This window comes from Epinephelus moara, chromosome 19 (assembly GCF_006386435.1).
Source record: "Epinephelus moara isolate mb chromosome 19, YSFRI_EMoa_1.0, whole genome shotgun sequence".
Lineage (NCBI taxonomy): Eukaryota > Metazoa > Chordata > Actinopteri > Perciformes > Serranidae > Epinephelus > Epinephelus moara.
In genome coordinates, this window is record NC_065524.1 from 19137691 (window position 1) to 19162167 (window position 24477).

Here is a 24477-nt window from a genome sequence, read left to right on the forward strand (position 1 = left end):
AATTATTCGTCCTATGATACATTTAATTTGAAAACTGTTTTTCTTGTGAGCGAGGTAAAATTACTGTTATCGTTAATGGGGTCTGGCTTTGATGAGACCACAGATAAGCTTTATTAATGCAGTTCCCCATCGGAAAGGGCTGTCTGTGTTTTGGGAAGTACTGAGCATAGTTTTGCTGTTGTTAAATGCAGCCCCCCTTTACTTAAGAATTTCCTATGTATTTGGATTCTTGGTTCCCTATAGTAGCATGCAAGAAGAAAGTTTTCTACACAAATTTAACGCAACAAGTGGTGAGCAAATCGCCATTTGGGGGATGAAGTATTTCTTTAAGATAATTACGTCCCTCAGTTTGTGACACAAGTAACATCTTCTCCACTTTTGTTTTGTGTTTTCTTTTCCCACAGCTGTTCTCCATCCAGGATTATTTGGAGTGTGTTGGGAGACTGCAAGACCACGCTGATGTTTTAGAAGATGTCAGAAAAGAAATTTTAATCCTGACACCTGTGAGTAGCAACATGGAAGAACTGCAGATCCAATCAGAGGATTTTCAGGTTAGAAAATAACAATATTAAACAATATTATTTCTTCTCAGTTTTTAACTTTACGCATTAGTTCCTGACTTTTTTTTTTTTTTTTGTCCAGTCTCTCGAGTCCCAACTTTCTAGACTGGGGGGTGTTATAACAGTAGATATGGAAAAAGCCAAACAGCTCTTAAATTCTGCTGATGAGCACATTCCCATACAAATCCACCAAGACTTGGCCTCGACATATCTGGATTTAGAGCCAAACTTTACTGCTGTTTCCCAAATGTGTGCAGAGAGGAGTCACTCCCTAATTCAAGCAATGGAAACAGGAAAGGTCAGTGCTCACCTCTAGTAATTCACATGATGTAACAGTTGCATCAGCCATTGACTACTTCAAATGTGATTTCAGGCACAGTTGGAATCAACATACCTGAAACACCTCAGTGATCTTGATGAACTCGCAGCCCTCATCCAAAACAGCTCTGAGACGTGTGACGTGGATTTGAATCCATGTGATGTGGACGCACTGAAACACTTGATTCAGCAGAACAGGGTATCTATAAATACATTTAATTAAAACCATCCAGTATCTACAGCGACTACAGAAACTTACTCCGCATGTTTCCATCTTTCCTTCCAGGACTCGGAGAGCAGTCTGCAAAAAGAAGCCAAGCTCAAGTTAGAGGATGTCACGTTTGATATCCAGTGCTTTATTTCTGAGCACGCTCAGTTCCTAAGTCCAGCTCAGAGCAGCTACCTCCTGAAGTTCCTCAGCACCACACAGCGAGCGTTCAGGGACCAGACAGAGAAGCTTGTTACCCAAAGGAGCGCCTTAGATGTCCTACTGGACACCAGGGAGAGGGAGAGCCAGGAGAAGGTCTGCCTGTGGATAGACAGATAGCTGTGTATACATGTTTTGTTTGCTGAGTAATAACGAATGCTTTCAGCGCATGTAGAGTGGGCTGTGTAAGCCATGGTACGATTTAAACATTGGTAGTATTATTTGTGGATTGTGACAAGTGATTTATGACAAGACATTTAACATAATGTGGTTTCTCATTATTGTATTGAGTACTGGCTTTTGTTTCCAGGATTCAGATTTAGGAGCTTCTACTGTGATGTCTAAATGTTTAGGAAAAATAACAACGCTGCATGCTCAAGTGCCCGATCGCTCCTGCAGACTAACTCTGTGTGCTGGTTGTATCCTGCAGGCCTTCAAGACACCAGTGAACGATTAACAGTGGACAAAATGCACCTTCTCTATTGGAAAACGTTCACCCACAGCGACCCCATTAACACACCAAACATAATGTTCTTATTACCATCACGAGACCAAAGTAGCGAATGACAAGACAGCATGTTTACAGCATACTAGATTTTTACACTGTTATGATGATATGAAATGTATCCTAAAGCTGATTTTGCATGTAACCTTTAAGTGCTTGAGTAATTTCTTGTCCCTTGTTTTGATGTTTGTGTTGCCAAATATTGACTGGGCTGTTCACACCATAGGAATAACCTTTTGTGCAGCTGCTGTAGGGTTTTGTTTCATGTCACTGTTATATGGAGTGAGGATGTGAATGTGTTTAATGACAGCCTCAAGTTGTGATATTTACTGGTGTCTTTTTAATTCCTGTTTGGCAGTCTTTGTTGGAGAAACACAAGGCGTTTACAGAGAAGTTGGAGGAAGTGTGTGACAATCTCACCCTGACAGAAAACCAGCTGATTGGTCATCAGCAACAGGCTGAGAACGCTGAGAGTGTGACAGACCTGCAGCAGTACCAGCAGGAGCACCAGGTTTGAAATACAGTTCCTTTGCTTTTAAGTAGCATAGTGTGTGTGTGTCCAAGTTTTTATTACGTCCATTCCAGTGGGTGGATTATGAGACAATGGGCCCCTGGACACAGGCATGCAAACGGCCCCACCACATTTCCTACACAGGAGCAAGACACACAGATTTTGTGCTGTTTTGCTTCTTTTCAATGTTGTTGTTTTGTGTCTTGTTGTAGTTGTGAGCATCTTTTTGTAGTTTTGTGTCTCTTTGTGGTAATGTTGTGTGTCCTCGTGGTTGTTTTGTGTTTCTTTGTTGTCATTTTGTGTCTCATAGGGAACATTGTATGTCTTTTTTGGTCATTTTCCTTCTCTTTGAAGTTGTTTTTGATCTATTTGTAGTCAGTTTGCGTGTTTTTGTACTTCCTTTATATCTCTCCGTAGATGTTTTGTGTCTCTATGAGGTATAGTTGTGTCTTTTTCATTATTTTGTTTCTCTTTGTGGTCGTTTTTTGTCACTTTGTGGTTCCTTTGCATGTCTTTGGTGTCGTTTTGTGTCTCTTTAAAAGTTAAATTGTGTCTCTTTGAGGTATACTTATGTCTTTTTTGTCATTTTGTGCCTCTTTGTAGTTCCTTTGAATCTCTTTGTAGTCCTTTGAGTCTCATCCTGGCCAATACTTGTTAATTTGAGTGACATTTTGTAGCTGAAGGCCAGGGGCCCTGAACACTTTGGGCCCCTGGGCCTGTGCCCTCAGTACGCCCGCTCAGTAATCCAACCATGTCTGTTCTTATTTCTCCCGTCTGATCCTAAGGCTCTGCAAAAAGACGTACTGACTAATGCCAGTGCCTTGAATGAGGTCATCAGCAGCACTAAAAAGTTTCTGGATGAAAACCGGAGCAAGCTGATGCCCGATCAAATCGCCGTCATCGAGAGCAAGTTGGAAGAGGCTAAGAGCAAAGCCAAGCTCATCAACCAGCGGGCTGAGGAGTCCAGGAAAGATTTGGAGAAGGTTGTTACCACAGCCATAAAACAGGAGAGTGAAAAGGTCAGAGTTCAGATTACCTCATTTGTAGTATCCATGTAATGCATTGTAGCGTGTGGATTTTGTTCAGGACTCAGTGTTTTGTTAATATGTTTATGCATCTGTCTTTTCAGGCAGCAGCTGTTGAGCGGCTTGAAGAAAGTAAGAACAAAATCGAAGGTCTGCTTGACTGGATATCCAACATAGGGAATGAAAACGAGAAGATTCTGGATCAAAGTGACCGTATAAGTAAAGACAATGGAAACCTGCCAGAAGAAACGTCAGCCATGGGACTGATAGGAGAGGATGACGATGCCAATGGAAACGCTTTGCAGACCACTGAGAACGATTTTGGCAGAGAAAGTAGCGAGAAGAAAGACGCCTCCCTGGACCTCGATAAGCAGTATGACAGGGTCAAGGTAGAGTTGGTTTGTTGCTTAAATGTAGAGAGAGAATTCTCTGAAGTAGTCCACATGTCGGAGTTTTCTTTCAGGTACTGACTTTCTTTACCAAAAATGCACTAGTTAATAAAGATCCCAGGGTATTATTTGAGGCAGATCATCATGCATGAATCTAAAGTTGAATCTAAAGACAGAAGCAGCAAAGGAATGACAAAGAAGAAGAGATGGAGATGAAGAGAGAGATTCCACTGTGAAATGTGCTTTAGATACAGGTTATTTAATATGTCAAAAAGTCGCTAACACTTTAGTTTAATAATATTTAGCAGACTTGAAATTTGCAAATTAAGAAATGGGACAAGGGACTGGAATATTAAAGCTGGTACTGCAGACCAGCATTTAAAGCCACTAAAGACAAAAAGCAAGAAATGGTAGAGAATAAAATGAGTATAAATTGTGTATTGTTTCCTCAAACCTTTACTGTTCCCACAGGCCCGTCACCAGGAGATCCTGTCCCAGCAGCAGGATTTGATCATGGCCACCCAGTCGGCTCAGGCTCTCCTCGAGAAGCAGGCTAACGTTCTGTCCCCAGAGGAGAAGGAGAAACTTCAGAAGAACATCCAGGAGCTGAAGGGGCGCTACGACGCCTCGCTGACCCAGGCCGAGCAGCAGATGAAGCAGGTGCAGTGTGTCCAGGAGGAGCTGAAGAAGTTCCAGGGTGACTGTGAGGAGTTCGAGGGCTGGTTAGACCAGGCGGAGGGAGAGATAGAGAAGCTGGGTGCTCCTGCAGACTCGCTTAATATCCTCAGTGATAAACTCCAGAGACAGAAAAGCTTCTCAGAGGATGTGATTTCCCACAAAGGGGACCTTCGCTTCATCACCATGTCGGGGCAGAAAGTGCTGGATGTGGCTAACGCCTGTGGGTTGGCTAACTCTGCAGCTAAGAACGCTCTGCTGGACGTGGATACTTCAGGAACCTGTTCTGCTGTCAAGGACAAGTTGGATTCTGCAGCCAGCAGATACAAAACACTACATTCTCAGGTATTTAGTCTGCAGATAATCAGATGGAGCTTAAGAGGTTGCAGTGACTTATTCTTGCCACTGGGTGGGAGCATTAGTCTTGAAAACAAGGTGTCACACTTCAGTGAAAGTAACTGCCAGAGAAAGTGACTGTTTCCCATTAAATTGTTGTCCTCACACATTGCACCTGTGCACTTAATCATTTGTTTTCATGATACATATTACTCATACAGTATATTTTAATGTCCTTTTTTTAGTGCAATCAGCTCGGCAACAACCTCAAAGACGTTGTTGACAAATACAAGAAATATGACGACTCTAGCGCCGGTCTTTTGAAGTGGCTCAACAGCTCGGAGGAGGAGGCGAGACGGCAGCAATCAGAGACCATAGCAGCTGACCCACAAACCCTACAGAAACAGCTGGAGGAGACCAAGGCAAGGAAAACTGTAAATCAGGGCTGTCGGGCTTTAGGCCCAAGTCCAAAGCTCAGAGACTGTTGCCTTTTTTTATCTTGTTGTACATTTTTTTTCATGTTTCTGTGACGCCTCCATAATTCTTGAGGCCAACACAGAAGTCATGTGAAAAAGCCCTTTTGATCTTTACTGCCATGGAATGCATATCACAATGATGAAAATTAGATTGTTACAGTTAATGTAACTGTCTTTCATGTGTCAGATGGTGTCCTTAAGATAAGATAAGATGTTATATCATACTGCTTATCCCAAAGGAAATTTCTGTGCAGCAACACAATGCAACACAAAGTAGGAAACTACAACTCTAATCAACTCAATCTGTATATTAAAGGGATAGTTCAAATCTTTTGAAGTGGAGTTGTATGAGGGACTTATCCATAGTCAGTGTATTACCAACAACGGATGTTTGGAGATGCAAGCACGAGTGCTGCCGCAGAAGTTAAGCACTGTATGGCAGCAGTAAAATGTGTTAGCCACTTAAAAATAGTCCCACCGCAAAAAAATCAGTATCAGTTTAAGTGTGCACTATATTTAGAATATTTTCACCACTTTACCATACTGTCAGACAATCATTTTCAACGGGGAACTAAAGCAATTATGCGACTCTCTTCAAAGCCAGACTCTATTGAGAAAAACAGTAATTTAACATCGCTGAATACAGGAGTTGCTGGTCTACTGCTGCCTTGATCAGTTAGTTAGTTTGTGTAATTGTGTGCCTGTGGCGTTTAAAGTGGTTAGTTCGGATTCACTAAACTCACACAATAGCGCAAACAAGCTAACTAGTTGAGGCAGCAATAGAATAGCAGCTCCTGGGTGCAGCGAGCTTAAATGACTGTTTTTCTCAATGGCGTCTGGTGGCTTTGATGAGAGCATAAATGGGGAACTGAAAACGTTAACAACTCACTCATTGGAAAGGACTCAGTGCTGCAAGGTGAGTGATGAAAATGTCAATAAAGTCAATATAGCAGACACTTTTTTTAGGTGTCTAAAATATGTCTTAATGCTGCCCCCATCCACAGCTGTACATTGCTTAGCCTCCGTGGCGGTACTCCTGTTTGCTTCTCAAACCTTGGGGTGCACTGACCGACAACTACTGTAGGTAATACACTGGCTATGGATAAGTTCCCCATACAATCCCACTTCAAAATATTGGAACTATCCCTTTAATGGATGTCAAGTTTTGAATGATGGATGTAAAGAAATAAGAATAGCTTTATTAAGAAATAACACGTGCAGGACTCAAAGCATCGACTGGGTTAGAAGGTCATGGCACGACAGACCTGCCTTACCATATACAGTGTTTCCACTGACTTAAGTACAGCATGGCTATTTTTAGCTCTGTGTTCAAATTCAGGCCCACATGTGAATAGTTTAACTGTGGTTATTTGTAGCCTGCGTACTCCTACAGGAGGATAAGAAACGATGCTGTCTCTGTCAAAGCTTTTGGCAGCAGTTAGCTTAAACATTTCTCTGTAGGGAGGTAGTGACTTTCAGCATTGATATGCCCAGATAAGAGGCGCCTGTGGGCCAACCAGGGAAAGCTGTACTTTCAGCTTCAGTTACAAATCACTGCAAAGAATCCTAAGCCTTTCTCTAAGTGTTACAGTCGAGGCAGACAGGTACTTCTAAACATATCTGTGGCATGACTCAATATTTCCATAAATGCTGTCCAGACGGTCTTGTGCATCATCATTTTTTATCTGCAATCTACTACAAAAGTTATACACATAATCTGACAGTACAGTATAAATGTCAGCAGAGGACTGTTATCTGTGTGGATGCTTTTATTTTCTCTGACTTCCACTTCTTGCGTATTGATCCACAGGCCCTGCAAGGTCAGATGACGGGACATCAGACTGCTATTGACACACTACGCAAAGCAGCTGAGTCCTTGGTAACATCTGAAGGAGACCTGCTGAGCAACTCAGATGACATCCAGGAGACAGTAGGTGAGGGAAATAAATCAAAACAGGGAGCAGATTTTGCACCCTCCACAGAATATCTGAGTTTAAATGATACTATGTGTTATCATTGACACTTAAATAATGGGATTAAGACTTTTAATATGCAAATTGCAAGATGCCAGATATTGAAATACTGTTTCAAAAATTAAAGATCCCAACCTAGCACAAGCAGGGCAGATGCTAGATCTAGAATTTCTCAGTGAGGGAGACAGAGCAGATCTGCTTCCAGAAAGTGCAGCTTAAAGTTAATCTCATAGCTCTGCAAAATGTTAGCCTTGCAGCTTGTTGCTTGTAACTAGGTAGGTTGTTACGCAAGCACACTCTCCAAGTGTCCACAATCCCATTTCTAAAATTTAAACAGGTTTTCAATGTGAAATGTGGCTTTTAATGTGTCTTATTTGTATCACTTCTCTCTAAACATTGGTTTCTTGGCTTACAATTAAAACTGCATTTACTCTACCGAAATCTTAACAAGTATAATCTTTAGCCTCAATAAACTCATAAATGTCAAATGAGTTTCTGCTTTGGTTTGAAATGTTTATCTCACAATGTGTCCCCAAACAATGAGAAATTGTTCAGTTTTAAACACAACCTGATTTGTTTGCCTGCGTTGTAGATGACATCGTCGAGCGCTACGACAACCTGTCCAAGTCTGTAAGTGATCGAAATGAGAAACTGCAAATCACCCTGACTCGCTCCATGAGTGTCCAGGATGGTTTGGATGAGATGATGGGATGGATGGAGGGAGTGGAGGCCAGTGTGAAAGAGAAAGGACAAATTCCCCTGGACTCTGCATCCATTGGAGACATCCTCAGCAAAGAAGTGGTATGTATTCCTGTCAGCATGTCAGCCGTCCACTAACTAGATCCTGTATCTATTATTTTATGCATTCAGTGGTTCATTCTTTTTTACCATATTCACTTTATTTAGCTTTTAAAACAGTTTTCCCTCCTGTGTTTTCAAGGCATTAGAGCAGGACATAGCAAGTCGACAGAGCAGCATCTCAGCCATGAAAGCCAAGGTGAAGAAGTTTGTGGAGACGGCAGATCCCTCCGCTGCTGCGCTTCTGCAGTCTAAGATGGACGTTCTCTCCCAGCGCTTCTCTGATGCATGTGACAAGCATAAGCAAAAAGTCTCCCAGCTGGAGCAGCTGAAGGACAAGGTGGAAGAGTTTGAGAACATCGCAGATAAAGTTCAGCAGTTTGTCGTGAAGCGTTCGCAAGATCTGCACGAGACAGACGGGCCGGGGAAAACTTTCAGTGAACTGTCTCAGCTAATGCAGGTAACTGTAGCGCAACCAATGCGATGTTTTCATCCAAAAATGTATTTTATGCTGCAAAGAATGACTGACAATTATATATTTCACTGTAGACCACTAAAGCTGAGATGGCTGAACATGCCAGTGATCTGGAGAAGCTGCAGACCCTGTCCAAGGAGCTGTCTGAAATAAGCCCAGATGGAAACAAAGCCCAGATCCAGAGCAAGATGGACAGTCTCTCGAATATTTTCAGCACATTCACAGACACCGTCAAAGAAAAGTAAGTTCGGACAGGGGAGGGTTAAAATAAGGTCTTTGTATCTCCACTTAAACATCCTCTTTCCTTAACAGTTGTGTTTGTATACTGTATAGGTGGATGCATGATATGACTGATTCTTGTCTACCACAGGGAAGAGGAGGTATCATCCTGTCAGGACCAGCTGGAAGAGTTCAGATCTGCAGCCAGCGCTCTCACCAAGTGGCTGGAGCAGACCAATGAGAAAGTGCCTGCGGTTCAGCCGAGCTGCAGCGTGAAGAGTCTGGAAAAGGACCTGCAGATAGTCAATGTGAGTCAGGAGATAAACAGAAAGTCTTTTCCAGTTCTATCTCACACATGATCTCTGCTGGACTCTATTGGTAGTACTCTCCTCCAATCACAAGCACGCATTCACAGAGAGAGAGTGACTGACTAGGAAGGCAGTACCTTTATGCCCTCTGGGAGCCCCACCCAGATGGGCAGGTATGACCAGACGATCCCCCCACTCCACCCACCAGCATCTGCAAACACAAACAGCAGAGTAAGATAACTGACAGGCAGAGTGGAAGGGGTCGTCACACCACTGATCAGCTTTCTCCATGGCGACTAACCATTAGCTGGTCAGAATTAGTGTGACTGGGCTGATGTTATGTCATCCATCAGGCTCTTCATATAGTCCAGTAGAGGGCGGAGCCTGTGTGAGATAGAACTAAGGTTATGATCTTGTAACCCTAGTTCTATTAGCACTGGTGAAGCCCTGTACTAAGGGGACCTGGCGCTCCTATGCTGTTTGCTGAGGAGGATGTAGGGTGATGACAGGACATATGGCTCCTATATACACTGTGGGTTCCACACATATTCGCCCTGATTTTTTCCCCCTTAAAGGGATTTTTTCAGGGACTTTCTCCTTATCAGCTATGAGGGTACAAGGACAAAGGAGTGTTGTGTGCTGCCCTCTAAGGCTAATTGTGATTTATGTTATTGGACTTCATAGATCAAACTGAAACTGAGGCGTGCTTTGTGATTGGGCTATAATAAATTTTGGGATGCCAGAGTGGGTTGGTATGAAATGTGCTATTTAGATAAACTAGCCTTGCCTTGCCTAATTGGCTGGCTGTGTTCATGCAAATTACAGTAGGCAAATGCATGCTCGTGATTGGAGGAGAGAATTACCCACAGAGTCCAGTAGAGGGCTCCGCCTGTGCTAACAGAACTAGAGTTACAATATCGTGGTTATTCCCATATATATTATGTCTAACTGCACTTTAAGTGCTGGAACAGAAGTCATTGGTGTTACACTTTGCACCTGGCACAGTGGAGGAGTCTGTGTGTTTTGCAATAGATAAATGTAAGTGTGCTTTTATAGATTAGAGGCCCATCCTCCCTTAACTCCCCAACATCCCAGCCTTGCTTTCTCTGCCAACTAATGACAGATGGATGGTATGTGTTTATACAGGACAGATCTGGGAGTGAAACACTATGTTGTCCAGCAGAGACTAAGATGTTACAGAAAGATCACAGAAGTAGATCCTAAATCCAGTGTGAAAAGCCAAAAATATTAAAGGAACTTAATTATAATTTTTTTCACACATCTCTCATGTGAATTTTTAAACATCAACTTTTGCTTTTATGTGTTATAAATGGAACGCTCCATTTACTTGTCTGGTTATTCAGGGTTTATTAGACGAGTGGACATCCAAAGATCCTGCTGTCCAAGACCTGAACAGTAAAGGATCAGAGCTATGCAGCCTCATGACGTTCCTCACATCCCCCGCCAAGACAAAGACCCCGAACAAATCAGGTAAACATCAACGCACCTAACCTCATGCGTTTGAATCATTGGGTGGAATGGGAAGCATGGTGTTTGGGCGCACTTCTGAGTACTGTACGCTCACTAACCATTAGAGCTCATGGAAAGATCTTGTGCCAACAATCCTAGACAGTCTGCCTGTCCTTTACACAAGCTTTGTCTTTATGTCTTTGCATCAGCTCTTACTAATGGTGGTGGTCCAGCGAGCCATTCCTACCTAACCAATAAAGGTAAACAAGTGTGTGTGGATGCTGCTGTGGAAATTAAATGTTTGTGGTGAGCTGTTTAGGTATAATGGCTGGTTTTTGAAAACTCTGCTATGGCTGTGGTGCCTCTGTGTCAAACAAATAGCAACTGTTGGAGATGACTGAAACAGCATGTTCAGATTATGAGTAATACAGTTACAGAAGAGCTAACAAATATATTAGTGTCCCAACTGAGCAATGAAACCTCAGCTCCATAGGGAGTGAGTTATTTCATCATTTTCCATCGAGCTTTTTCAAAAATTAATCGACATTTAAAGGGCCAAACATCCCTTTACACACACAGGGAGGACATATAATTAGATTAGATAGGAGCTATATTCGTTAGGCCACATGCAAGAACATTCATTGATACCTCTCTTGCTTTGTGCTGTGAGGCTTGTTCCAAATGGAATCAACAGAACAGCTCGTAGCTGCACAAAATCGTTTTAAACTGATGAATGCCACCTGTTTATGACGAGATGGATGTCGCTAAGATTTGATTATATGCAAACTCAATGCCCCTAAATATCTAGTATACAGGACTCCAAGTTTTACTCCATTTTTTTGGCAGGTTTCATTCACAAAAATATCTTAGGGCGGTCATGCAGATGTTCCTGAGAATACACTCTGTTATAATTGATGCAGCAGAGGATGCTCACCTGGACAATAACCTGCTTAAGGATTCTGAGACAGCTGTTGGAGTGTGAGCGCAGTTCATTAGTGTGACACTGATGACCTGCAGAAGTTGTTGTGCCAAAATACATAGCAGTACATCATGCACATCACATTGATGCAGTAAACAAAATATTAATTTTATATGAAGTTTCTTTTATTTTTAAATGTCCATTTTTGTTGATTTCATTATTATTTAAACTCAAAATTTATTCTTATTAAGGCATTATAATTCTTCAGTCAAACAACAGTTTTCCCCCCTGCAGAGAAAGTCAGACTAACATGACTTGTGCATGACTTGTACGACTCGTATTGGTAAATGCACAAGTTCTCTTAAGTCACTTATATGTGCGACTTACCTACATCTGTTCATATGAGCGGCTCTTGAATGAGTCCCAGTATTTTATTGAATTCATCATTTAGCTGATGATTTCCACAAATGCTGCTACTTTCCTCACTCATATTCTGAACATACTGTACCACAGAGCTACTATATTACGTGTGCCTAACTGTTATGATAACCTCATGATGACACTCTGACTATAAACCCCTGGTAAGAAATGATTGAATTACGTTTAATGTCTTCAGAGCTGATGATAATTCAGCAGAACACGTCATTCGTCAACGAGGGTTACGCGAGCCTGGGAGAAACGCTGAAGAGTCGAGCGGCAGAGCTGAGTGGTTCTGTGCAGGAGGTGAAAGAGGCCCAAAAGGAGACGGACAACATGATGACTTGGCTGAAGGACATGAAAAAGACTGCAGCATCCTGGAACAAAGCAGCCACAGAGAAAGATTCAGTGAAAACACAGCTTGAACAGCAGAAGGTACAGTAGTCTGTTTAACTCTGTTCTGAAACCGCAACCATTTGTTCTGCTGTGAATGAGATAGTCATATGACACTTAAGTTGGGAATCACAAGATTGAGCGCTTATAATTTCTTTGATTCTCTCAGGCATTTGAGGATGACATGAAGCAGAAGCAGGAGCAGCTCCAGAAGCTCAGAGAAACGCTCCTCAACTTGATTAAGACTCATCCGAACTCCACTGAGGCAGCAAAGTGGAAGCAGATGCTGGCAGAAATAGGTATGCACCAAGGTGTTGTCTCCAGCTGGCCCTGTGTAATTTATGTCACTGAAACTGTCAGAGGTATGCTGAATCCCGCTGATGAAAAATGTATCTCATTATGGCACTGGCCTTTGAGTAAAGGCTTTTACAAAATGACATATATGATATGAGACATTAGACCAGCTGTATTAGTACAGTAGTGTTCATGTAGTCATCCACCCACAACATACATGCAGCACATGTCAACAGAACGTGTCTCAGTACCTGCTCTCTGCCACAGCAGTTAAATTAACACGTTCATAATGCCAAGTCCTGCACAGTGGCAGGTTTGCTGTCAGAACAGTAGGACAGTGGATAGAAAGGTGCTGTTTTGCTGACTAATATAGACTGGTGTGATTGTTCTGCCCCCTGTTCAGATGCTGCTTGGGCTGATATCAGCGGCTCTGTAGAGGAGAGGAAGCAGCACCTGGAGCAGTCCAACAAGAACCTGGACATCTTCCAAACAACTGAGCTGCAGCTTGGTCAGTGGCTCTCAGAGAAGGAGCTTATGATGAGTGTCCTCGGACCCCTCTCCATAGACCCCAACATGCTTAAGATGCAGAAGCAACAAGTTCAGGTAAGCATGGTGCATGTTGTTGGATAACCTGAGGCTTGTGTATCCCAAAAATCAAAAAGAAATATTTTTCCTCTTACATATGGTGCTATTTATCGAGAATGTTTTGATGTGAGTTGCCGAGTGTTGGAGATATCGACCGTAGAGATGTCTGTCTGCTCTCCAATATAATGGAATTAGACAGCACTTGGCTTGTGGTGCTCAAAGCACTAAAAAATACATTTGAAAAACTCAACAGCAATGTCTCTTCCCAGAAATCATGACCTGGTTACTCAAGATGAGCCACAGACCTTGTTTTAAGCAGTTTTGTGTAGGAACTATTTTTTTACTGCTGAACTACACCCACCAACCATATCATCGCGCAGAAGGAAGCGGGCATATACTGCCAGCTCACCTAGCACCACTGAGCTAGCTAATGTTACAGCTTAGCCGAGGAAAGCCATTAATGTTTACATCATGTGCCGTCACAAGCACGAGCCTCTTGTTCATGAGTAGATGCACACTTCTTTCTGCCCGCTGATACTGTTGGCAAATGTAGCTTGGTAAAAAAAGAAAAAAGCTCCTACATGAAACTTTTCACAAGGTCTGTGGATTTTTTTGGGTAACTGGGTCATGATTTCTGGAAAGAGACATTGCTTTTGAATTTTTCAAATGTATTTTTTGGTGCTTTGAGCACCACAAGCCGAGTGCCATCTAGTTCCATTATATTCAAAAGAAGGCAGACATCTCTACGGCCGATATTTCCAACACTCTGCAACTCACACAAAAGCAATCTAGGTTGACAAATGGTACTACAGGTAAGAGAAAAAAAATCTATTTTTGATTTTGGGGTGAACTGTCCCTTTAAGAACCAGAATATCCTATGGCTTTCTGAAATAATGTTCATCTTGACTGATTTGTGCCTTCCAGATCCTCCAGAATGAATTTAAGAGCCGCAAACCTCAATACGAGCAACTCGAGGAAGCTGCCTCTGCCATCCTGAGCTCCTCAGGCAACCAGGACCCCTCAAGTGGGAAGCTGGTGAGGGAGCAGCTCGGTGCCGTCACCCAGAAATGGCAAGGCCTCACAGGACAGCTTGACCAGCGAGACAGCCTCATCGACCAGGCCGTGGTGAAGACGGGCAAGTTTCAGGAGTTGCTGAGGAGTGTCAGTCAGACTGCCACTCAGCTGGAGAATCAGCTCACCAACCACCAGGGCCAAAGCACCCAGCCCGATGCTGTGAAGAAGCAGCTGGAGGACGTCCAGAACATCTCAGCGCAACTGAGAGAAGAGAGGAAGAAGCTGAAGGAGGCTGAGGCCATTAATGCAGAGCTCACAGCGATGGTGACTGAGGACTATCTCAAAGCAGACCTGGCCAGGCAGCTGGAGAGTGTCAGCAAGCCTTTCAAACAGTTGGAAGAGAAAGCAGGTTGGCTTTTAAACTTAACCTAATAATGCAGTGTTGTAATGTTTGGAAAGAAAGCATCATTCTATTTGTGTTGAATCACACTAAAATATATTCATGCTATGACAACAACTTCCCAGCAGGCTAAATTGTAGTAATCACATTTGCTCTCCAGGGGGAATCAAACCATGGCTATATTTTCTTCGTCAAAAAATTTGGCGTCTGGTATAGTTAACTGAAATTGTCCACTAAATTATTTCAGACATGTAGAATGAAAGGTCACCTGCAACAATATCCCAGCTACCCTTTGGTTCCACTTTTTGCATGAGCGGTATTGAAGCATTTAACTTGCTAATTGTCACATTTCTCTGTTGTAGCAAAACGGATCGAGCAGCTCAACTCAACCTTTGCCAGCTCTCAGCAGTTCCATCAGACCTCCAAAGACTTCCAGTCGTGGCTGGGTGAGAAGCTCCAAGACCAGTCTAAGCCCCAGCCCATCTCTGCCAAAGTGGACGTCCTGCAACAATCCTTGGAGGAGCACAGTAAGCTCCAAAAGGCTCTCAGCGAACATGAAGAAACTTACAACAAAATCACAGGGGAAGGCGAGATGCTTCTGCAGAATACTAACGGTGCAGAGAAGTTGGCCCTACAAGGGCAGCTTACTACACTTTCCTCCAACTGGGAGGAGGTGAAGAAGAGCTCTGCAGAGCAAGCTGACAAACTCCAGACTGCTCTGCAGAAATCCCTGAAGTATCAGGAGCACGCAGAGAAGCTCAGCTCTTGGATTCAGGAGTGTGAAGCTAGCGAGGGCCGAGTCAAACTCACTGTCGATCCTGTTGCAGTGGAGAGCTCCATTTCTCAGGTGAAAGCTCTCCAGAAGGATGTGGACAAACACAGAGGGATGGTAGAGCAGCTCAACACGGCTGCAGATAGCCTCCTTGACGTGGCCAACGCAGACACTGACGCCATCAAAGAGGAGAAGGCTAGCATTTGTAAAAGAGTGGACAATGTAGTGGAAGGTCTGCAGAGCAAGAGGGAGTCCCTGGAGAAGATCTCACACACTGTTAAGGAATTTAATGATACCTACAAAGAGGCAAAGGGTCAGCTTGAGGGAGCTAAGAAGCAGGTGGATACCTATGAGTCACAGGGAGTGCAGGCACACAGCAACAAGAACCTGACCAACATGAAAGCTCAACATAAGAGTTTAGAGGGAGTGCAGAACCAAATAGAGCACCTGAAGACCTTGGCCAAAGACCTTGTGGTTGATGTCCCAGATGCTGACGGGGTGACAGACCTCCTACTGCAGGCTGACAGCATGGAAACAGACTACAGCACACTTGACAAGAAACTAGAGGAGACGTGCCAAGTCTTGGAGGGTAAACTGCAGGGTATTGGGCAGTTCCAAAACAACATCCGTGAGATGTTCACCCGTTTCACAGACCTGGATGATGAACTGGACAGCATGGCTCCTGTGGATCTGGACTTGGCAACACTTAAAGAACAGCAAGACAGAATTCAGAGCTTTGTGGCCAAGCTGCAAGAGCTGATAGCCAACACGGCCAATGCTGGAGACAGCTGTAAGAAGATGCTGGAGACGGAATCCTCACCTGACCTGTTGGGCCTGAAGAGAGACTTGGACGCTCTGAGTAAGCAGTGTGGTAAACTGTTGGACAGGGCTAAAGGCAGAGAGGTGCAGGTGCAGAGCACTCTCACCAAACTGGAGGAGTTGTACAATAAACTACACCAAGCAGAAGATAAACTTTGCAGAGCTGTGGACAAGGAGGCGTCGCAGGAGGCTGTCGGCATGGAGACGGACGTCATCAACCAACAGCTGGAGGCTTTCAAGGTAAGGTATCCCAGATTTAACATTTATTTTATTGTTTAGATCTAAACATGGAATTTCACTTAATTTGACTGGTTGAAGGAGCTCTATATGATGTTCAGAGTATATCTGTGATTCAGAGATTGTCTGCACATGGCTCTCAACATGGAGGTAGCTGAGTTGGCAACTAGCAAGAAACAAGAATGTGCTTCACTGACTACAATAACCTTTTGGGTGTTTCCCTAATACAAAAAGTGTGCTATTCAAGTTGCTGTGAGCAGGACGGTGGCGATGAGTTAGACATTGGGATACACACACTGAAATCACATGCAAGTGCGGTCGGACTGTCAACAACAAACAGAGAAGCTAAGATTATAAAACACAGAGGGAGCGTGACATCATTCTCTGCTCAGGACGCCATTACTCCACTATATCTTTACATGACAATAATTTTTTGCTGTTATGTTAGTGCTCTGAATGTCGCACAGAGCTCCTTTGAATAAGGTTAACATGTAGACATACATGATAAAATCACAGCAGCCCCTACCCTTGTTATTGCCTTTTTTTAGCATCAGCAGTATTTACTGCAAACAATTATTTACACAACTGACTAATTGGCTGATTATTTTCGCAATTAATCGTTTTTCTTATATAACATTTAAAAAACAGTTAAAAATGTCCATCACAATATCTGAGAGCCAAAGGCGATGTCATTAAATGTCTTTATTTTGTCTGACTAACTGTCAAAAACCGCAGAAATATTCAATTTACTCTGATGTTAAACACAGGCAGGGGAAAGTAGCAATTTCTTTACATTTAAGAAGCTAAAACGCAACAATATTAAATGTTTTACTTAAAAAATTACTAAACAATTGATTATCAAAATAATTGCTAGATAATGTTCTGTCACTAAACTAATTCAGTTAAGGTTCAGCTAGTGTAGATATTATATAAATTACAGCTATTTGACATCGATTTAAAGAAGGTTTAAAACAATAAGCAGACTTTTGGGTAGTAAGGATAATGGTGGGATGGATTCACAGCTGAAAGCATAATGTTTTTCACAGCAACGTTTAATTGCACAAACATAATTACTGACACGTGTGGTCTGACATTTTGGTTACATACAGTGAAACTGAAGCTCACTTGAGAAAAACCTTTCTTGAAAAATTAAACAGTAGAAAATGGAACTTGCATACATGTGATATGCAGATAGAAAAGTCTTATCATAATCTTTTTTATTTTAATTCAGATTGTGATCAGTGTGACAAATGTATTCACAGTAGCAGTGACTGACAAATGCTGCTTTTATTATTACTATGACTTAATCTAGGTTAAAAGCTACATGCTCAAAGCTTTATTCTCTCCTGGGTTTCACATATATTTCAAAAACTTACAATTAGTATTTTAGATGCTGTCTATCCACAAAAACCTTGCACCAGGGCAGAGAACCAACAGGCCCTGAGCACTCTCGCTCTATACATGGCAATCCTCTGGGGACTGCTGGTTCATTAAGGGCATCTGGTGTTAACAAAGGAGCTGTGGCCCATACGCAGTGATGGTGCAGGAGGGATGGACCGTCACAGCCAGGTGGTCGCCAGCAGGGCGTCACTTGATTCAATGGTCTCAGTAATGAAGCTGGGCCTGCGTCTGATCTCTTAACATCGATATTATTGCTACGCCTGAACCTTCACCGTCAGACATTATGTCAGGCTCTAAGCTTAGAGTAGCCTGGTGTTAATGTGACCATCTTGACATAGACACCGGTTAGTACGGTGATGCTTAGTAGTTATTAGTATGTCCTAAAACCTTTATAGTATTCACTGCTGGGCTGAGTGTCCATTAGGGCTTGTGGTAATATGAAGACACACACTAGTAGTAGATGTATAGCTGGTACAAAGTAGGGATGTTTGTAGTGACTGAATTTCATTCCTCATTTAAAATGAAGTTTAAACTTGGACTAGGTGACTAGTCTAATAGTAACAGAAAACTCAGCCAAAATTGAGCACAATTTAATCTATAATCTTAAATATTGTCCAAAAAAATATTGCGTATATTATTATATGACAAGTAGATAATTTGCACCCATCCCTGGTACAAATCAGTCTGAATGCTAATGCTAATGCTAACATTATTGTCCCAAATGCTTTCGATTATGTCATTATGCTTTTGTCTATTGTATTATAAATGCTTGGACTAAGTAAATTTAGTTTAAGTAATTGCAAACAACAACAAACACACCCACCCACAGTGTCCTAATTGTCCTAATGGTCTGTTTCAATTCCTTTAACTCCCCATGTTGTCTCTGAAAATGTAAAGGCCTTTGTCAGTTTCAGTGAGGGATAACACAAGGGGTAGCCATTAGTAAGATTCACAGACAGATGCAAAATATTTTAAAAGCCTATAAATTCCTGTAGAGATGTCCAAAAGAGGATTAACCTATATTTAGAGGTGAGTCATTTATAGTATTAGATAGTATTATGATAAAACAATGTAAACAGCCGGGTATAGGCAAATGACACAGATCAGTCCTAAGATGTAGGTCAAGGGATTTTTGTTTTTGCAATTAAGGGGGTGCTGCACACCCGCAGGAGGGCTCCGTCCAAACCTCCAGTCGAGATACATGGATTAAAATATCATCGAGGTCGCAGGGGCAGGAGGGTGTCAGTTTGGTTTAAAGGCCTCTCAGGGAAACTATTAAAGAAGTGATTGATTCAAATTGTTGCTGAGCAGCGTTGTCATGGTGCATGTTTTTACCCCCTCTTTGTCCTGTCATCAGTCCGTGTTGAGAGGGCATATCCAGCCTCAGCTGCTGCTGGAAAGCCCCCTTTGTACTCACTCGTACCAATGCTTAGCATGAGGAGGAAAAACTGCCAAAAACAAAGCAAAGCTTGACTCTTTATTTAGCTGCAGCATGAAAACATTAGATGATTGTGTCATATTGTGTTTTATGTTCAGTGGATCTTGTTTCTGTAGGTAAGTTGGCTTTATTGGCAGCTGTTGGGAGAGAAATAAACAGAGAAAGACAGCGCGTTGGATTCGTCTCTTTCATGTGCTCTTACCATTTTAGGTCAAGTTTTGAAGGAGACATGCCTGACTTCATGTGTTTACTCTCGTTTTTCACATGAGGTTTGCAGCAGCCCGGCTGAGGGGAGTCCTGGTGTATGTATATCTTTATGTGTACCTTAAAGGGCAGCTCTGGTGACTCAACGCCACTGGGGGCTGGCGTGGGCGTCTTTTCTCTCAGACATTACATCAGTGTCTCTTGCACACTTGGAAAGGAGTTTCTACCGTCTGAATCATACTGCAGCTAACGCGGTTCATTGAAGTAAACGAGGGCAAAAAGTGTCACTGTGACGACGTAGTGTTGCTGACTCACTGCCACATAGCAGTGATACACTGTTTTTAAAGTGAAACATGAGACATGTGTGGGACAGTTGCTATAGAGGTAGAGTGCTCATTGTTTGGCTGTAAGGCGATTATGGTGAGTTTGCTATTCATCAAAGGTTTCTAGTCTTTGTTTCCAGTGCAGACCGAATTCTCAAGTGTTAAAGCAGTCCTCAACTGCACCTGAAGGCCAGAAGACAAGTTTGAAGACAATACTCTGTACAGTCTCACAGCACATTTAGTCACACTGACATGAAAATCCGTTAATTAACAGTAGAAAGTTGTCTCAGACCCCTGGCTCCTCAGTCAATCAGCTGACTTTATCTCTTTTATAGTAAATATGATGTCATTTTGACAACACTGAAGACATTTACACTATAAATTGATGCAGAAAAGGAGAAAATTGGTGCATAAATCTTCACCAAAATGCTGGAAACAAAGTGTTTGATGCTCAAAATGTCCTGGGGTAGCACCCCCCACCATAAAGTTGAAACAAAACCTGTCTTTGAATACATCAGTCAGCTTGGTTTGCTGGGTAACAGCTGAATCGATCTTAACAAGTATTCAATCTAGTTGGCAGAAAATGCATCAGCAACAGACATGATCATTTATTTATCAAAGTAATTCCTAAAGCAAAAATTCCCAGGATTTTTGGCTTCTAAGTTTGTAACAGTTTGCTGGTTTTCTTAGTCTTCTCTGATGTTGAATCGAATATCTTTGGCTTTCGGACTGCTGACATTTGACATTTGTCACTTTTTTCAGGCATTTTTTATTTCAAAAGATTAATGGATTAATAAAGAAAATAATTAGCACATTTAATTGATGAGGAATGTTATTGTATTTCAGAATCCATGCAAACAAGTCAGTTAATAATCCAGGAAGCGCTCCCCCAATTTTTCTTTCATTTTTGGAAAAGTTACAGCTTCATACCAATAAAAAGAACAACGGCAAAATATTTGATTTAAAGATTATTTATCACTGGTAATATTTGACAATGCTCAGGTGTCTTCCACAGAGAGCACATCTTTCTCCCTGTGTGTTTAGCTGTTGTGTTGTTGTATGCTTACATTAAACGCGGCATTAACAATTTATGTAAAGTTCACATAGTATCAAAGATATATGGGACAGTGGGGACAAAGGGATCTGCAGCAGCCAGGAAGATGACTAGAAGTGTAATTTGTATTCATACATACAAAAGCCTGAATATTTAAAACGTCTTCAGGTTTCAGTGGCTGAACATCCCCTTTTTAAAACCCCACCAGATCTCAGCTGCTTATTTATCTCTGCCAGCGTCCCCTTTCCGTCTCCTCTCATGCGTGCAGATCTGGACAAAGAAGTTGGGATTGTTTAGCCCCTCACGGAGCTACTGTGGTGTAGACAATCCAGGAAACAAAAATAAATTCCTTTGATTATCTCCCCTATTCTCCTTTCTTCTCCTATCCCCGGTCACTGGACATAAAAAGCGCCTTCATGCACTTGGCAGAGCCGTCGGTGTTAAATTACCTGGGACCTGTGCCTCCCTCAGCATTCCACAGTAATTAAGAATATCTGCAGGGTTCACAGCAACCGTCCACGAGGAGCCAACAGAGGGCATAGAGAAAGAAAAAAGGAAAATGTGTATCTATTTCAGCCTAGTGTGATGTCATCAGAGTGGGAGCTGTTGCTGCCTGCTGGTTTACGTTTTTTTATTTTTTTTATATGAAGTAGAAAAGCTGGTGCGTATCTCTTCCCCTCCCCGTTCCCTCAGTCAGTGAAAGAAAAAAAAAAAAGTAGAAAAGTGAGTGATTGTGTCAGGATGCAGGAGATGGCTTAGAAGTGAAGTCATATGGGCCATGCTGACATAAGGGGGAATTAGAAAGGAGGAGAAAAAAAAAAAAAAGGGTCATGTGTCCACCAATCAACATGTGCCGGAGCGGCTCTCAGCACAAATGGAGTTGTGGCAGATGTTGTCTGAATAATGAGCGGGGGCGGGGCATGAAACCCTCTGCCAGGAGGGTGTCTGTCATTGCGAGGGAGCGATGAGAGAGAGAAAGGGCAGGCTTTTTTGTTTATCCAGGAGTACCAGCTCTCCTCAGAACTGCCCACAGTTTTCGGTCGAGCCTGCTGGATTTGCCCTGTGGATATTTTCACTATGCACTGAAGCTTTTTCCTTTGGCTCGCCTGGATGCTGTGAGGATTTCAGGGAAAAAGAAGCACTTTGGACCAGGGGAACGGTGATAAGTTTTGGCAAGGCACAGAGAAGAGCCTGGGGGAATATATTTGGGATCGGTGACTGTATTGAAAGACTGGATTTTCATTCCTGATACGGAGTATGAAGCTGCTATATAGTCCTAGCATTTGTTTGGGATTTTTTTAATATTGTTTTACATATTTGTATTTCTAAAGCCTTTATTTTTTAAATGTAGATCAACTTAATTGTGTCCATATTTTTAAAAGGAAGCCTCCATGAGTGGTTGATTTTATTTTGAATAATAGGTGGAAACATTTAGTATTTATTTGATATTTAAGAGAGGATTATTTTGCACACAGCTTCTTGTGTAAATTGGTGAAATTGTACTTCTTCTTAAACTACTCAGTGTGCACTAAAGCAACATATACCTCAGAGGATTTCACTACATCCTTAATCTTCTCTTTGTAGTGAGCAAGTGACAATTGTTTTAGCATGGGCAAACCGCTGAGCAGACCAGATTGCCTCAGACAAAACCCTTCCTGTGTCGGGAAGGGGGAGGAGGAGGACCTGAACATTGATGACTGCTATGTGCCCCAGAGGTCCATTTATGACACCGTCAGGCTCAATGAACAAATAGACTCGGGCTCTAAAGGCAGCCTTTCCTCCCGGCACTTCACAGGCACCCTACCTTACACTCACCGCACGTTAGACCTCAGCACCCTGTGTGGAAATGGAGCTCTCTCTGCTTCCAGTTCGTTTGAGCTCCGAACCCGCAAACCTGCCCTGCTGGATGAACGTGCGGTCTTTGATGGACTTAAACTCAACGGGCACATAATCAGGGCGACTGACACAGTGCTGCCGAAGTCGCGTCTCCAGGGAGGAGAGAAGAAGGATCATCCGCATCACAGACGTTCATGGCGGACTTTTGCCCCAACTAATTTGGGGGAGTATGTGAGCCGCAGTGGCACCTTGTGCTCCGGGAGTGCTGAGAGGCCGGGGCTGATCAATGGCAGGAGAGGGCAGAGTATGACCAGCTCACTGACATCTGAAGAAGACTCGGGTCTGTACAGCCCGACTGTGGAGAGGGAGCGACATGCTCATAGATCCCACAAAAGAGCAGGGCCCGGCACCAGGAGCCTCTCATCTTCAGAGGCGATGCATATGTCCGGGGACCTGAGAACTGGGCGATCTCTTAGCTCAGGGCAGGAGGAGTTTCCTTTCTCACCTGCGAGGGACAACCGGTCTCTTTACCACAGCAGCAGCTTGGTCCAGGAGCTGCGACAAACAGAATCTGGTGTGGTGGATCTAAACGAAAAGGACTCCCTCAGCAATGGAGAATACAAACACTCCACCGGGAGGTCATCCTCAGGGTCAGCCTCCAGGACTCAAAACGAAAGCTCTGGGTGGCGTTCAAGGACTTTAACAGACTACGATGAGCTGTCCACTGCCGAGCTGTTGGAGGATGTGTCATGTCAGGGCGACTGTGAGTTGGTCAGTGTGGTGGTGACACAGCCTGAGACGTATGGAAACTCTGTAACTCTACCCATAGAGAGCCGCCAGCACACAAAACCATGTACTGTCCAACAAGGAGCGTCCAAGTACAACATGGAGGAGCTGGAGGAGTTTTTGCAATCAGTGGAGGCCTGTCTGCCTAAAAGTTTACAGACGTTCCAGCACGCAGGAGAGCAGGAGATAGAGGCCTTACTGAGTGCCATCGCTGCGTGTCCTGAAATGGACCCGATGGGTTATTTCTCCCCACAGGTGCCCAAAAATAGCCTCTTTCTTCATTTCTGAGTCTTTTCTGAGTTCATTAGCTGGTCCAGCACATTTCACGAGATCATATGCCTCTTTATGAGTTTTTCACAGTTGCTGGCTTGATATTTTTCTATCCGATCACATCATGAGTTTTGCTCATGAGCTCAGCCATGAAGTCGGTCTGTGTGATTGTGCACAGCTGTGTTGCAACTGTTAATTCTGCTTTTCTAGAAGCTGCTGACTGTCTAGAGAGTTGTTTATGTCAGCTGGATTTTTAACCCCAAAACCGAGGTGGTGTCGTGGCGATGGTGCCTCTAGATTTGGTAACTTCCCGGCATCATCTTGGACTTTTTCCTATTAAATCTTGATCTAAATCATCCAATTTTAAAGATGTTTATTGTTAAATTTTTGATATGTTTCAAAGAACGGGTGTGTGTACAGCTGTGTAACACAAAATGATTTTTAGACGACATGACAGGGAGCAATAAATTGTGATAAAACTCACTGAAAAGGGGAATTGTTCAGTATGAATCAAGTACTTAATTTGGTCTATTTACACAAAATGTAATAAAACTAATGCCTCATGAAATCTCTGCTTTTTACAACTGGAACAGTAATCAAGTTGGTTTAATGAACCTTTTGATAAGACTGATGGAATTGTGAACATTGTGAACATTTACCGTGATTTGTTTCATTTGTATGTAGGCCTTCCAGAAAGAGGACATTGATCCGTTACAGACACAGCTTCAAGACATCAGCTCCCTCGGCCAGAGCCTAATCCAGAATGCAACCAAAGGCACCATTACCAAGAAGCTTGAGGATGACCTGGAGGAAGTCAACACAAAGTGGAATACCCTCAATAAAAAGGTTA

At 42.8% G+C, this 24477-nt stretch overlaps 1 protein-coding gene across 24 annotated transcripts in view; it reads left to right on the forward strand.

Annotated features, from left to right (window-relative positions):
• dst (dystonin) overlaps positions 1–24477 on the forward strand; it is a 121384-nt gene that overhangs the window by 63383 nt on the left and 33524 nt on the right. For 22 of the 24 annotated variants that reach the window (XM_050071965.1, XM_050071946.1, XM_050071952.1 and 19 more), the window contains 22 exons: positions 405–551; positions 643–858; positions 934–1077; positions 1165–1401; positions 2169–2321; positions 3107–3340; positions 3451–3735; positions 4207–4755; positions 4992–5168; positions 7033–7156; positions 7788–7996; positions 8136–8453; positions 8543–8709; positions 8839–8995; positions 10360–10486; positions 10675–10725; positions 12001–12236; positions 12364–12493; positions 12892–13091; positions 13998–14496; positions 14850–16318; positions 24312–24473. In XM_050071965.1, coding sequence (XP_049927922.1) covers positions 405–551; positions 643–858; positions 934–1077; positions 1165–1401; positions 2169–2321; positions 3107–3340; positions 3451–3735; positions 4207–4755; positions 4992–5168; positions 7033–7156; positions 7788–7996; positions 8136–8453; positions 8543–8709; positions 8839–8995; positions 10360–10486; positions 10675–10725; positions 12001–12236; positions 12364–12493; positions 12892–13091; positions 13998–14496; positions 14850–16318; positions 24312–24473 — 5991 coding nt within the window. The remainder of the gene's footprint in view (positions 1–404; positions 552–642; positions 859–933; positions 1078–1164; positions 1402–2168; positions 2322–3106; positions 3341–3450; positions 3736–4206; positions 4756–4991; positions 5169–7032; positions 7157–7787; positions 7997–8135; positions 8454–8542; positions 8710–8838; positions 8996–10359; positions 10487–10674; positions 10726–12000; positions 12237–12363; positions 12494–12891; positions 13092–13997; positions 14497–14849; positions 16319–24311; positions 24474–24477) is intronic. The other 2 variants (XM_050071945.1, XM_050071961.1) reach the window with 2 other exon arrangements.